Source organism: Manihot esculenta, chromosome 3, assembly GCF_001659605.2.
Source record: "Manihot esculenta cultivar AM560-2 chromosome 3, M.esculenta_v8, whole genome shotgun sequence".
NCBI lineage: Eukaryota > Viridiplantae > Streptophyta > Magnoliopsida > Malpighiales > Euphorbiaceae > Manihot > Manihot esculenta.
This window is the reverse complement of record NC_035163.2, coordinates 17,982,868-17,998,226: the sequence shown is the minus strand read 5'-3', so window position 1 is coordinate 17,998,226 and position 15,359 is coordinate 17,982,868. Positions and strand designations below refer to the sequence as shown.

General features: G+C 30.4%; 1 protein-coding gene across 1 annotated transcript; it reads left to right on the top strand.

Moving 5' to 3' along the window:
* Positions 1 to 475: 475 nt before the first annotated feature.
* On the top strand, positions 476 to 13,191 carry LOC110603222 (rhamnogalacturonate lyase B; the record flags this gene model as incomplete). Its single annotated transcript, XM_021740927.1, has 16 exons — positions 476 to 497; positions 9,317 to 9,362; positions 9,510 to 9,576; positions 9,705 to 9,826; positions 9,915 to 9,965; positions 10,055 to 10,174; positions 10,270 to 10,389; positions 10,486 to 10,621; positions 10,958 to 11,128; positions 11,279 to 11,434; positions 11,522 to 11,719; positions 11,821 to 11,962; positions 12,049 to 12,208; positions 12,300 to 12,416; positions 12,741 to 12,867; positions 12,952 to 13,191. Coding segments are annotated over 16 exons (1,995 nt in total), but the record flags the coding sequence as incomplete, so codon positions are not given.
* Positions 13,192 to 15,359: the final 2,168 nt, after the last annotated feature.

The window sequence follows — 15,359 nt, the reverse complement described above, 5'->3', positions numbered from 1 at the left end:
TTTGGATCCGTATCATTCTCTCCTTCTTTAGAAAATATTCGTCCTCGAATCTTGCTGATATTTATGTCAAAAAGGGAAGCTTTAGGAACCCATGTATCTTCAAAGACCTCCTTTTGAATAGGTGAAAATAGGATAAAACTTTCGTCATGAATGCTTTCATCAACAATCTGCACATCAAGAACAAATGAACTAGGCATAAAAATATTAGTCATAAAAAGATCCTGTGGATGTGACCCATTCTCCTCTACAACTTTCAAAACAGTCTCATTCACCTCCTCCACCTCATCAATCACATGCTCCCCATGTCCCTCATCATTCACAACCTCTTCTATAAGTTCATTGATGGAATTCCCAACAGCAACTACATTAGATTCATGCATTACAACTTCCTCTTTAATTTCAATCTCTATGGAAGTTGAGATTGGAACTTTAGCCTCTTCTTTCTCCTTTTCTTTCTCCACCTTCCCTCCTTGAACTAGTCTTAATTCTTTTACAGCCTCTTTACCCTCAAACTCACTCTTTTCTCTCATCGTTTCCGCAGAATTCAAGCTCTCACTCCCCTTTGTGGCCAAGGCCGAAGCCTCCCTCTCCCTCTCCAGCATCTTTATTTGATCAACATATGCCTCTTGAGGTGATAAAGGAGCGAGTATAACCTTCTGTCCTTCATGAGTGAAGGAGTACTTGTTATTGAACCCATCATGTTGCACCTTTCTATCATGTTGCCACGGTTTACCCAACAACATATGGCTTGCCTGCATAGGTACCACATCACATAAGATCTCATCCTTGTACCTACCAATAGAAAATGGTATAACAACCTGGCGTGTAACCCTAACCTCTCCACAATCATTCAACCATTGCAATCTATATGCCTTAGGGTGTTTAATAGAACCCAAGCCCAATTTTTCCACCATATACACACTAGCCACATTTGTGCAACTACCTCCATCAATAATGAGAGTACACAATTTTCCATTAACCAAACACCTAGTGTGAAATATGTTTTCCCGTTGTTCTAGGCTTTCTTCCTTAACCTGCATATTCAGAGCACGCCTAGCAACAAGCATCTCACAATGTGCAGCAAGCAACACATTATTAACCAACACATCCGAATCATCACAGTCATTATTGCAATTAGGAGTTTTTTGAGGTATTCTTGTAGAAGTAGAAGCTTGTGAGACATTCAAACTCTCCATAGTTTCAGTCAACCTCTCAAGAGTCTTATTGAGCCTTTGTAACTCACCACTGACTGACTTCTTAAAGAGCTTATAATCATTACCCAAATTCGATTCACTTCCATCAGTACGATGTACCACATTCTTGTCTTTACTCGTCCTACCTTAAATCAACAAAGAACAAAAAGAACTAGCAAATATTGTGTTAAAAAAAAGTACTCAAGTGTTTGCACTCTTACCATTCTTTTGTTGATTCTTCAATTACACTTCAGAAACTAAGGTCAACCAACCAACCACAAGGTGCGTTTAATGAAACAAAGAAGAAAACCTAAAGAAAGAAGGAAGCGCGCAAAAAAAAAAAAGAAAGAAAACACTGACAATTTGGAAAGTAACACACGAACTAGGCTTTGTGCTACTTGAAAAATATTACCTAGAGTATAGATCCAAGCAAACAATACTCCAGCAATGTCAAGGAAGTAAAAGCAAGCTTAAAGCAAAAACGAAACTCTGAATTCAAATAAAAGCGAATCTGGACAAAAGTTTGAATTTTAATTCGCTTCAACGCAAATTAAATACGGATCTATTTAAATCTACCCAAAAAGGCAAGTATTAAAACCCCACAAATAGACTAAAAAAAAAATCTCACTCAGTGCAGCATCATGGACGAAAATGGGCATTAAAAGATGGATTTGACACCAAATCGATTTAGATGCAGTTGCCTTAAATGTGCACCTTAAGAAATAGGCAGATTTCTTTTGTCTCCTAATCTGGATTCAACCCAATTCAAAATTGATTTCCATAAACTACAGCAATCAATTGAGATAGATAAGGAAATATGGATGAAAAAGGAAGCATATCACAATTTCGGCCAGATCAAGATAAATATGGCAAAGGCGATTTTTTTTTCATTTTTTTTTTTGGTGATTAATGATCAAGAAGGTGCAGCCATGAACACAAAAGCTTTCACCGAAATCAATCACGAAGAAAAGGAAAACTAAGAAAAAAAACTCTAGATCCTGAGATAAATAAGAATTTACCTCACTTTGGCTTTGATACCAACTGACGCGGAACCCTATGGCATAAGCCTCAAATATATATTGATCATATGAATATGATTTTGAACTCCTTTTAGATCCATTTGAATGACATAAGTTTGCTCCACACCATTGTTAGAAATTTGCCCTTTTGGATCCGTATCAAAGTCTCTAACCTTATTTGCTCGTCAGTTATACTCTGTGGTCTCATACTGGAACAAACCACATAAAACTCTTTCAGATGACGACGGTGTCTTTATTTTCCAACCCTTGAAATTTTGATAACATATGAATCATACCTGTTCGCAATTTCAAGGGTGCGTTTAAGACTATGTATGTGATACAAAAGGATTGTTCTTCAGCGGCAGCTGCGGCCATAGTGTCTCTTTGGTTGGTGTCAATTAGAGACTCGGTTGAAGACGTGGTGTTTTCGGCTGGTAGAGGTGATCGGGCAGGTGGTTGAGAGGCTCCCAAATTGGCGTGTTTTTACAACTTGGTTGCTTTTCTCAACCTTTTTGCAGTCTTCTCAATTTTTGGATCAAACTGAATTCTGCGATTTTCAGACCTTGTCATAAAAATAAAAATAAACTATTAAAGGTCTCCGGCAACGGCGCCAAAATTGGACAGGTGTTGAATCTGTCAATTAAAACTTATCTCACTTTTCTTGATTCAATATGAATTTGTATATAGGGTAAGTGAGTATCGATTCCACAGAGACCTTAACTCTGTTTAATTTAGATGTCTAGTTGAACAAGAAGAATAGTTTAAAACAAAAAGAGAGAAGAAGTGAATTGTTGTTTGAAGAAATTGATTGTACATTGGGTAAACCAAAAAAACTTAAAAGAAAAACAAACAATGCAATTGAGATGGTAAAATAAATAATTAAATTAAATTCAGCTAAACGTAATCGAATTGAAGGGTTTGGTAGTTGATCATTGATTAGAAAAAATAATTCATTTTATTATCTATTGTTTGGTTATAGTGGTTAAATATGCAAATCCCACTAGTTCTTCCTTATGATTAAATTAATTCGTTTTGCGCTTAAATTAATTCATAGTTAACTAACAACCCCAACACGCATATAAATTTAATTAGTTAACTGCTTTAAGAGAGAAGAACCTAAATTTGATCAATAATAACACGCAAATTATTTAAATCAAATCTACTAATTCTTTAACATAAATGAATACACTAATTGCTACTTGTTATTAATCTAATTAAATAATTACGGATTTAATTGGGTTAATTAGCAATATGTTATATTTCCAAGAGATCCAATAGGCCTCTTGAATTCCTAAGAGGACAACAATGGAGGTGGTGTTCTCGTAAATCAAAAATTAATAGAAAATAGAAATAAGATGAAGAGAATTTAAGCACATAATCTCACAACTTAAATAAAATCTCAATTTGGATTAACCTTCAATTGAAAAGAATTGTTCAGCCTCTAAAAGCCATAATAAAATTAAAAAAATTAAAGAAAAGAGAAGAAGAAGGGGGCGTCAAGTGAAGCGGCCGAATATAAAATAAGAAAAGGAGAAAATAAATTATGATATATCTAGGTTAATTTTGAGCAGCCTTTATATAGGATTTTCCCCAACAAAAATATAAATATTCACAATTTAAAATAAATTCTACTACTCCTATCTTATTCTCATCCTAATCTAATTATGTTTGCTCCAACATGAAACTGATCTTATCTCTGTACTGAAAAAATCATGATGAGTTGGCGAAATTTTGAATTTTGGAGCTATCCATTGCCTTAGGCTACAGTCTTGTCCAAAGCTATAACCCCTAGTCCGAAAATCTCCTGATTCAGTCTTTTTTCATTCATTTTCTTAATTTTTCTCAAAAACCTGTCCAAAATCAAATTTGAAGTAAAAATTAATTATTTATATAAAAATTATAACAAAATCATAGAATTTAATAAGGAAAAAGTAGTGAGTTTTGTAGCTCATCAAGTTTACATAAATTATGTTTGCATTACTAATAAATTTATATAAATTATGTTTATATTCTATAATTATTGTTGTATCTTTGTTTCAAGTTTAACTTTATATATATATATTCATTCATATTCATTCATCCTGTTTACTTCTACCAAATAAAACTCTAAATTTGCAACTTTAGAAACTATCAAAGAGTTTCTTTAGAGTTTTCACACCATATTTTGCGGCTTTTTACATGGAGTAGAGGGTGCATCTTAATGCACTTGAACTATAATCTCAATATTATAATAAATTTTAATATTTTATTTAAATATTTTCGAAATTAAACTGTTAAATATCTTTTATAGAAGAAATGATTTGTTTGAAATTTTTTAATATATTTACTAAAATTTTAAAATATATGAGATTAGCCTCCTATTGAGTTTGTACTACTTCAATATATATTTTTGTATTTAAAATAATAATAAAATATTAATAATTAAATTAAGATAATCACTTTACTATTTTGTTTTTTTAATCGTTACTTTGTTGATAATTATTTTGTATATTTTATAATATTTATTTTTTAAATTTGAACTTATTATTTAATTTTTTAATATTATGATAATTATGTTTGATGTTTTTAAATAATATTTAAGTTTGTTATTTTAATAATCATATCTAAAAATTTTAATTGTTCTAATTATATATATATATATATATGAATCAAAACCTATACATTTAATGGTAGATATGTTAAAAACTATCAAAATTTTAAATGTAGAAACCACATCAAGGTTAAAAATTTAACATAATAATTATTAAAGTATATTTAAATATTAATTAATTAACAAAATAAAATTTATTAAACAAAAAAATTAACAATTTAAACCTAATATATGATATTATGATAATTATTTTAATGTTTTTAATTAATATTTAAATTTATTATTTTAATAATCTTATCTCAAAAATTTTAATTTAAATATTATCAAAATTATTAATTTTTAATAATTATCCTACATAATTACTTAATTAAATTAATTAAACTCATAAATAAGAAATATAAACATAAATCATTTTAGAAGATATATGAATAATTTATTAATTTATAATTATTTAAATAATAAAATTATTATTTATTTGTAAATTTAAAACATGATAAACAAATAAATAACAGAGAGACATAATCGACCATCCTAATATTTTGCCTTTTTTTAACTGTATATATAGTATAGAAATTCGTATGCAAGGCAGATAAATAGAGTTAGAGGACTAACCAACTAATAAAAGAACATGTATTTCAGGAGTTAATTTAACTAACTAAACCTGCTTAGCTATAATTAATAAAACTAATTAACGGTCTTAAAATATTATAGAACTCAGCGCTATCAACATATGACTCTTTATCTTGTCTTATAGCAGTGTTTATTACATTGTTTAGATTGAGTCTATATGAACACGTGATATAAATAGATGCAGTTTTATGTAAACTTTATAATAAGGCATAATTTTAGCATACATTCTGTTCTATTTTTAGTACTGATTTGAGTATTTTCTGATTAATCTTATACCTTTTGACGTACTTTCACAGAAAAGTATAGAAATAACTGATTTAATGAACATTCCGAGAAAATTTGCTGAATAAGTCTTGATCAGCAATTTGGGCAAACATGCTAGCTGATCTTGTTTTGTCAGAGTCAAAATTTGCTTAGAGCTCTGAACAGAAGGGCACATGACCCAATCAATAGTGGATCAGAGACATGCCCAAACCTCCTGCCACATTGCCAGTCCACAACAAAAAGCGTGATTGACTCAGATTTACAAGGAAAATCTTATCTCCTTATTTAAAGCTGCAGAATCTCACGTGATTTCACTCCTTAAGTGCGGCATGATCTCTTCCAAAAATCAAGGAATCTCTCCTCAAGGAAATAAATTAAAAGATCTCTCATTAAAGTAATTCAAATCAAAATCTTTAGGAAAGTTTGGTGAGGGTTCTGCCAGGATTTAGCTGCTATAAATATTTTGCTGGGTGACAGCACCACATCATCTCTCTTCCAGCCGAATTTTTTTCATTATTTTGTGTTTTCTTTCAGTCATGTGCGACTAATTTTTTTAATTTTAGTTGAAGAAAAGTTGAAGTTTCAATTTCTTCATGAAGTGTGAGATTTAAACATTATTGTTCATCTTTTATTTTTTCAATTTTTATGCAATTTTAGTTCTTATTATTAATATTGCCTTGTTAATTGATCAATATGGCCCGATGTTCATATTTTTAAGATAATACATTATTAGTTTGGATGCTTGAATGTTGTAATTGTTTGAATTATTCAACAATAACTAACAATTAGTGTTCCTCACTAAGGAATTACATGATCTAGTTTGAACCCACTACGTGATTTGGTTTATTGGTTAGAATTGGGTCTCTATTTTCTTAAAGCAGTTAATAAATTAAATCCAATAGACATTTTTTGGATTATTTATTGATTAGAGTTAATTAGCGAATGTTTTCTAATTAATTTACAGATATTGATTATGAGGAGTGTTTTCCATAACTAGAACTAATTTATTAGAATGAATTAGAATTTATTTGCATTAATTTGATTTTCTCTTGATTATTATTTTTTTAATTTCATTTTTCATCAAAACCCCTCCTTTTACTTATTTACTTACTTTTTCTAATTATTAATTGGAGTTTTTAGTGTTAATTACTTGTAGATAATTCTATTTGCCATATACACAACTTATATTTGATTAGATTTAGATAGATTATTTTTTGTGATTTTGACATCTATCACTTCACTATAATTTTACACTATAAATTTTTATAAATCTAATCTAAATAAATCTATTTAGTACTGATATTGCGCCCTCATAAATTGCAATTCTCACATTAAATTGATTACGATCAAACTTTAAGGTGACAAGAAAAGGAAAAAAAAAAGAAGCTCTAGAATCAATAATAATCCAAGAAATATAGGAAATGAGTTTCCTTGCAAAAACAGGGATAAAATGTATAATTTTTTGTTATTAGTTTGAGATAAACATCGGCATAGAATTTTTGGATCATTATGAACAAACTATAAAAATGATAATTTATTATTTTAATAATTATAATTTTTTTTAAATATTAAACCATATTTATTATTTTTACAGTTAAAATATTATAAATATATTTTACTAAAATTTTATTAATTAAAAATACAAAATAGTATAATTTTTGAGTTAATTTAATTATAATAAATCTTTGTTAACTAAACTTTTTATAATAAATTATTACAACCATCATCTCCTAAATTATGTCTTTAAGAAAAAAAAAAAAAACAAGAAGATAACAATAATTTTGTTATTGTTCTGAGATAATCTTATAATTAGATGTTGCAAATATTTTTAAATTTTATTTTACAATTTAAAATTTTTATTATTTTAAAATGTCCATAATTTTTAGAAATTTTTATATTTTAATGAAGTCAGTATCTTAATTAAGTTGAAAATTTAATATGAAAAATTAAATAATAAATAATAAACAACTACTTGAAAAATCAATATTTAGGATATTTATAACATATAAAATTTAATTATATATCTTGACCCACGTAAGAACATAAAATTTCGATGGATTTGGTTGGATTAGCCTTTTCATTAAACTAACTAAACTAAATTGAAAAATAAAAAACTTTAAAATAAAATCAAATCGAACTGTATATACCTAAAGACCAAATTAATTTAGCATGATTTGATTTCTAAGTTTAAACCTATAACGATTTAGTCGTACAAGTCATACTTGCATGTTTAGTTGTTGAATCCTACATCGGTTTGAAACAAAGATAATATGTTCCTTATAAGAGTATTAGACACTCCTTTAAATTAGTTTTTAGGTGAATTAGCTCTCCATTAAATCTGGCCCAAATTTAACACTAGCTAAATAATGACATCACTATTTATTGGACATTAATATCCTTTTTCAACCCTGTTAAACTACTTTCTCATTAAGATATTTTTAGTATTTTTCATAACATACCTTTTTTATAAATATAATAAGATTTTATAAATATTTTAATTAAGTACAAGTGAAATTAGCTTTATATTGTTTTTTCATGCTTGTCCTTAATTTGCTATTTATTTTTTCTTCGAAAGTTTATGTTTGATTATTTTTAAAATCTAGAGAGAGGCTTATTCTCTCTAGGAAACCTCTCATTTTCCTTTTTTTAATATTTTCTCTTAATCTATTCTTTTTGTTTTTCTACTTCTTGATTTCTTTTGTGTGGCTGCCTATGAATGTAATCTCCAACATTTACCTCCTCCGCTCATTTTTTAATAAGTAAAAAAATATTTTAATATATCAAATCAACACCAAGCAAATAAAACAAAGAGAATCCAAATGTAGCACCATAAATAACTATCCTAATATAGAAATACAATAAATAGAAGACGTTAGATATTTTAATGCCTTAATTGCTCTTTTTAAAACTACCTTAAGTTCTTGTACTATTGGCCAATTCCAAACTAGAAATTTATTCAAAAGAATCTCTCTCTAAAGTTTATTTATAGAGAGGTGCTTTTGTTTATTTTTCTCTTATTTTTTCCGAGGAATAAGCCCTATCATCTGCCACACTGTCTAATCCTTTTTATCTTATTCGGGTAGGGGGAGCTTTTTCTCCTTCCTACCCACAGTGTGAGTTCTCCTCTTCACCTCTAAGTGGTGTTTTGAATTTTTTTCTTTTTCTTTTCTTTTGTTTATTCCTTGATCGACAGTTGCGTGGTTGTGATAGTGAGGTTCTTTCTTTTGTCATGCTTGATGTTTATAACAAATAGCAATAAAAAATGTTTAGTACCCATCAAATTTTTTATTGTAATTAGACTTGGTACTCTTAAACTTGATATTATAAAAAGTGCCAAATTAAGTATTGATGGGTATTGAGAGTGAAACAAAAAATTATACCACCACTCTTTATCATACTCCTTCGTCTTCATTCTTTTCTAATACTTCCTTTGGTATTGAAAATCAATTAAGCAAAGTATGTCTTATATTTCTTGTTATAATTTCCTTTGATCAATTTTATGTTTCTTGAATTATCTAATTTCTTGTTTCGTTGCTTCATATTTTATAGAATTTCTCCACACAAAATGGGCAAGATACATTTGCTTGCTGGGTCTAGCTGGCCTGCTATCGGTCTTTGCTTTTTCTTCTTCTTCCTTATTGCTTCCTCTGCGAAGATCCCAACAAGGTTCATACTCATGATCTTCCTCTTTATTTCATTTCTTCTTTGTGATTTTCATTACTACTTTTTTTTTTCTAGCATGTGGTGACAAAGAAGAGAGAAGTAAGGTAATTAAGCTTATTAGGAATAACATGCGTACTGTTCTATTCGCAGAAAAATTCCAAGTACAACTAATAAGAGCTCAGCTCTTGGGGTGCAGCTACAAGTAACTAATAAGCAAGTAATATACTTAAATTTTACATCTTATTTTTTTTATTTGTCACTAATAAATCTCCAGATCATAGATGTATTCTATTATTACCGACATATTCTATGCAATTAATTAATTATTTAATATGTTTAAATAAGGTGGTGATTGATAATGGAATTGTCCAAGTCACTTTCTCTAGTCCAGGCGGTGATGTTATCAGAATTAAATATAAAGAAATAAATAACGTACTTGAAACCAAGAATTATGAAGATAATCGAGGGTATGCATTTAATCCTTTATCAATTTCTATTTATTCATTACATTGTGATTATAAATTCTAATTGTGGTCAGTAATTCTTGGAGTTTAGATACTGGGATGTGGTATGGAACCGACCTGGAGATTCTAACATCTTTGACAAGTAAATGCATATCTAAATTAATACTTTATAAACTCTAGTTAAACTTTTTTTTTTCAAGTCGAAGTTTTAATTATTACTATAATTTTTAGGGTACAAGCTACAAAGTTTAGTATTATAGTGCAAAATGAAGAGCAAGTAGAGATTTCGTTCTCTAAGATATGGAGCCCTTCAATGGATAAAACCACAGTTCCCTTGAAGGTAGACAAAAGGTGAGCCCTAGTTCATTGCATACTTTTTCCACCTTATAAGAAATAAACAAAGTTAATGAAAGTCTGATCTCTACACACCAATTTCAACTTTGCAGGTACATAGTTCGACGTGGAAGCTCAGGGCTTTATCTGTATGCTGTAATGGAACGCTTAAAAGGGTGGCCTGATGTTGATATGGATCAAATTAGAGTGGTTTTCAAACTTCAAAGTGAAAAGTAAATGAAGAATTAATCAATACTGTTTATCATTATTTATTTTATATCAATCAATTGAAGGCCACAAGAACATTTATTTATGAAATTAATGGTCAGGTTTCACTACATGGCAATATCCGATGATAGACAAAGAGTAATGCCAATGCCTCAAGATCGCACCACTGGCCAACCTCTAGCCTATCCTGAAGCTGTTCGTTTAACAAATCCAGTCAACCATCAACAAAAAGGAGAGGTAATTAATTATGGGAATATGGATTCAAAAGATTTACAAGACATAAATAAGTAGATCCCATCGCAAAACAATAGATGGGACCCACTTTGTATTTTTTGAGTATTTGTGGACCGGATTGACCTAAGTATTAATAGCTTCATTTTAATTTCTTATGCAAAATGTTTTGATTAAATGTAAAATAATTGAAAGAAAATTGTGTTAGAAATCAAAGAAAATGTTATAGGGAAATAATAAATGCTAATTAATTTTTTAGGAATTTATAAAATTGAAACGTCTTATTATTATGTACCTTCATTTATTATTTTATTCATTGATATTGTGGAATGATACGAGCAGGTGGATGATAAATACCAGTACTCTTGTGAGAACAAAGACAACAAGGTGCATGGGTGGATATCAAATGACCCACCAGTTGGATTTTGGATGATCACACCTAGTAATGAATTTCGCGATGCTGGCCCCGTCAAGCAAGACCTAACCTCTCATGTGGGGCCTATTGTTCTCAATGTGAGTATGTGACATTTGAAAATTTTCACTACTTGTTAACAATTTATAAGTAGAACGCCTCAATATTTTTACATTGAGAGGTTCATTTCCCTTCAAAATTCTTTTATATCACCAATATATTTTAATTGTAATTCAGTTATTTTTATTTAGATGTTTGGTAGTGTTCATTATGCTGGGAAGGACTTAAATGCAGAGTATCGAAATGGAGAGCCATGGAAGAAAGTTTTTGGCCCTGTTTACGTCTATCTTAATTCTATTCCGCCTTCTGAAAATCCCAAAGCCCTTTGGGAAGATGCTAAAAGACAAGTACATATCTATTTGTTTATTCATTCTTTTTGTTCATGAGAATTTTGGATGCAATTTTGAGTACTCATGCTTGTTGTTGATTATTAGATGTCAACTGAAGTTAAAAGCTGGCCATATAATTTTCCTCGATCTGAAGATTTCCCTTCTTCTGATCAACGGGGAAATGTCGTAGGTCAATTAGTAGTTCGTGACCCATACATCAATGAAAAATTGATTGATGCAAGTTTAGCTTATGTGGGATTGGCAGCACCAGGTGTTGTGGGCTCATGGCAAACAGAAGTAAAGGTTAGAAATTCCAACAAATTTGAAATTTCATTTTCAAATTATCTAGCGACATGAGGAATTTCTTGGCTAAACATTGCTATGGTTTTTCAATTTACTTATAGGGTTACCAATTTTGGACTCAAGCTGACAAGAAAGGAAGTTTCTCAATTAAAAATATCAGAGCTGGGAAATATAGTTTATATGCATTTGTTCCTGGTTTTCTTGGAGATTACAAGTATAATGTTGATGTCATTATTCAACCAGGTATTTATAGCTTATAGTAGTTTTATAAATGGTTAGACTAATTTTCTTTAATTACTTGATGAAATTATGTACATGTTGAACTACAGGATCTGAGATCAAATTGGGTGTACTTACATATGATCCTCCAAGAAATGGTCCAACTCTTTGGGAAATTGGCATTCCTGATCGTACTGCTTCTGAATTCTATATACCAGACGCAAACCCAACACTCGTCAACAAATTATATATTGATAGCCCAGCAAACAAGTTAGCTCCCTTCCGCATTGCTGCATGCCTTCTTGTTTCATCCAAAGTTAATATCATGCATCATTTTTTATTATTGCTTTTTTCTGTACAGATTTAGACAATATGGATTGTGGGAAAGATATACTGATCTATATCCTAAGAATGATCTCATATATACCGTTGGTGTTAGTAATTATGCTAAAGATTGGTTCTTTGCCCATGTTAACAGGTATTTATTAACATCTATTTTATTTCCTCTCAATCCTTAATTTACTTGAAGTATAATAATAATAATAAGAAAAATGTACAAAAATGTACCATGTGGTTTCATCGGGTTTTTACTTCAGACTCTGTAGTTTATTTCAGGATATGTGATTCAATTTTGTATCAAAATAGTACCTCATAATATCCTGTCAGTTACAAACAATGATAATTTGTAAACTCTACACTATTATAAAATTTATATCACAATATACTATTATGACACAAAATTAAATCACATATCTTGAAGTAAACCATATAATTATATTGAGATTGGTTATTCAAATTGCAGAAAGGTTGGAAATACGGCATATAAGGCAACTACATGGCAGATCATATTTGAACTTAAAAGTGTAATGCAAAGTGGAAGTTACACTTTGCAAATAGCCTTGGCATCAGCTACTAATTCTGAACTTCAGGTATATCATTTGCTTTTTACTTGGCAATTTCATTATTCTTATATCTTAAACTTAATAATGAAAAATCTATCATGCATACAAAAGGTGAGGTTCAACAATGCCAATCTCAAACAACCTCTTTTCACAACAAGGCTAATAGGCAAGGATAATGCTATTGCAAGATACGGAATTCATGGTTTATGTTGGTTCTATAGCATTCAAGTACCAGCTTCTCAACTTATCCAAGGAAAGAATACAATTTATCTTACTCAGACTAGAAATGGAAGCCCTTTTAGTGGTATTATGTATGATTATATTCGTTTAGAAGTACCGACAAAAGCTTAATGGTGGGTGGTAAAACATTGATTTTGTAAATGTTTACATATATATATATATATATATATATATATATATATATATATATATGGATAATAACATTTAACAAGATTTTGTTTTTCTTTTTTAATGCATAACTACTGCATTTTGAGCTTTTTATCTTTGTCTTTTGTCATTCGTTTAATGACTATTTTAAATCGATTATTTATAAAAAAAAATAGCACTATTGAAAACTCCATAACAAAATAATCGTCAATGGAACGATCCCACGAAAATGAAGAAAAAATAAAGTCAATCACACTAAAATAGAAAAAGTAACTTAAAACATGTCTTAACAACTGTTAGTAAAGTCAACTCATGTGAGAGTTTGATTACGTACATATTTTTCATAACTAATTCATTTATTTCTAATAAGTAATACATTTTTATGTATATATATAATAAAGGCCAAATGCATAATTTACCCTCTCATTTTTTTTATAAAAACTCATTTTACTCACTTAACTTTATTTTTATCTGTAACGACCCGGAAACCGGACCGCTACCGGCGCTAGGATCCAGATCGACTTAAGGTCGCCGGGACTCGTAGCAAGCCTAGTATACATCCTGTCATACCTGATAAATCCCATACATGATCAACATTCATAAAATCTTTAAACTTTTTATACACCAAACTTGACCTGTGCATGCACCATAACAGTAAACATAAAAACCCCACACTAGAGCCCTCATCAAATGCTCTAGCAGGGTAGCATATCATATGTCAAGGCTGGTTCAACATAACTCATCATTAAAACATTAACATAAGATCTTGTACAAAAAGGGGGATTAACCATACATTAGGGCCAAGCACAATACTAATCCTCTTTACATTATTTTACAACACTTTACATAACATTACATTAGTTTACGTATCATGTCCACTACTAATCTATTACATAGACATAGCTTTTACCCTTGACGACTTTTCGGTCTATTTTGAACCTGCAAACCTGGGGGTTAGGAAAAAGGGTGAGCTACAAGAGCCCAGTGAGCAGAACAACAAAACTGTTTATAAACATATGCCATCATGAAATGCATTACATCACAAACAATTCACATCACGGATGGATTTGTCACCAATAACTCTCTGCATAATCCAATTGTGCCAGGGGCGTAGTGCAGGTCACACCTGGACTTTCTCTTACATATACATATCATAACATTATCCAACCATGCCGGGGGCGTAGTGCAGGCCACACCCGGACTTTCTCTTACATAGTGCTAGGGGCGTAGTGCAGGCCACACCTGGTCTTCCATATCATAGCGTAACTGATGCGGAACCCTATGGCACAAGCCTCAAACCCACACGCACAAGTAGATATAGAATCCAAAGATTTGATAAACCCACCTCCTATGGCACCCCACACTTAGAGAAGCTGAAACACCAATGATCGAAGGATTTAGATGAGAATCTGACAAACGCCACAACGAATAGTTGATAAGTAAGCCAAGATTCCTGGTGCAATTGATGAAAGCAAATCCTCACTCTCACTCAAAGCAATACACGCCAAAGGCATGAGAAGAATTCTGAAATTTTGATTAAAAACTGCCTCTTACAATTGTTTCTTATCCTTATATAGTAAGGAGAAAAACAAATAAAACCCTAAGATACTCTTCTTGGACCTGACTTAAACACATAAGGCCCAAGTCCAATCACACACTAAAATAACACATAAGTATTAAAACATAAGCCCAAAACATGGCCCAACACTCTAAAACTTAAAAGATAAAGTATGGCCAGAATACAAGTCCAAACAAAGCTAAAATAAAACAAGTGTTAAATAATACAAATATAGCAAACCCATCATAACAAAACTGAATCTTCACAAAAGCCTTACTTGATCTTCAATTTAGGCTTCCCTTTGTGTAGTTTTAGCCCATAGGTTTGATTAGGCTCCCTAAGCCTATGATTGCAAGTGTTGCACTAAATCTGTCCCATATGAGTTGAAGCACGCCCCAAATATATATGGATCATATGAATATGATTTTGAACTCCTTTTAGATCCATTTGAATGATATAAGTTTCCTCCACACCATTGTTAGAAATTTGCCCTATTGGATCCGTATCATTCTCTCTTTTAGAAAAGATTCATCCTCGAATCTTGCTGATATTTATGTCAAGAAGGGAAGCTTTA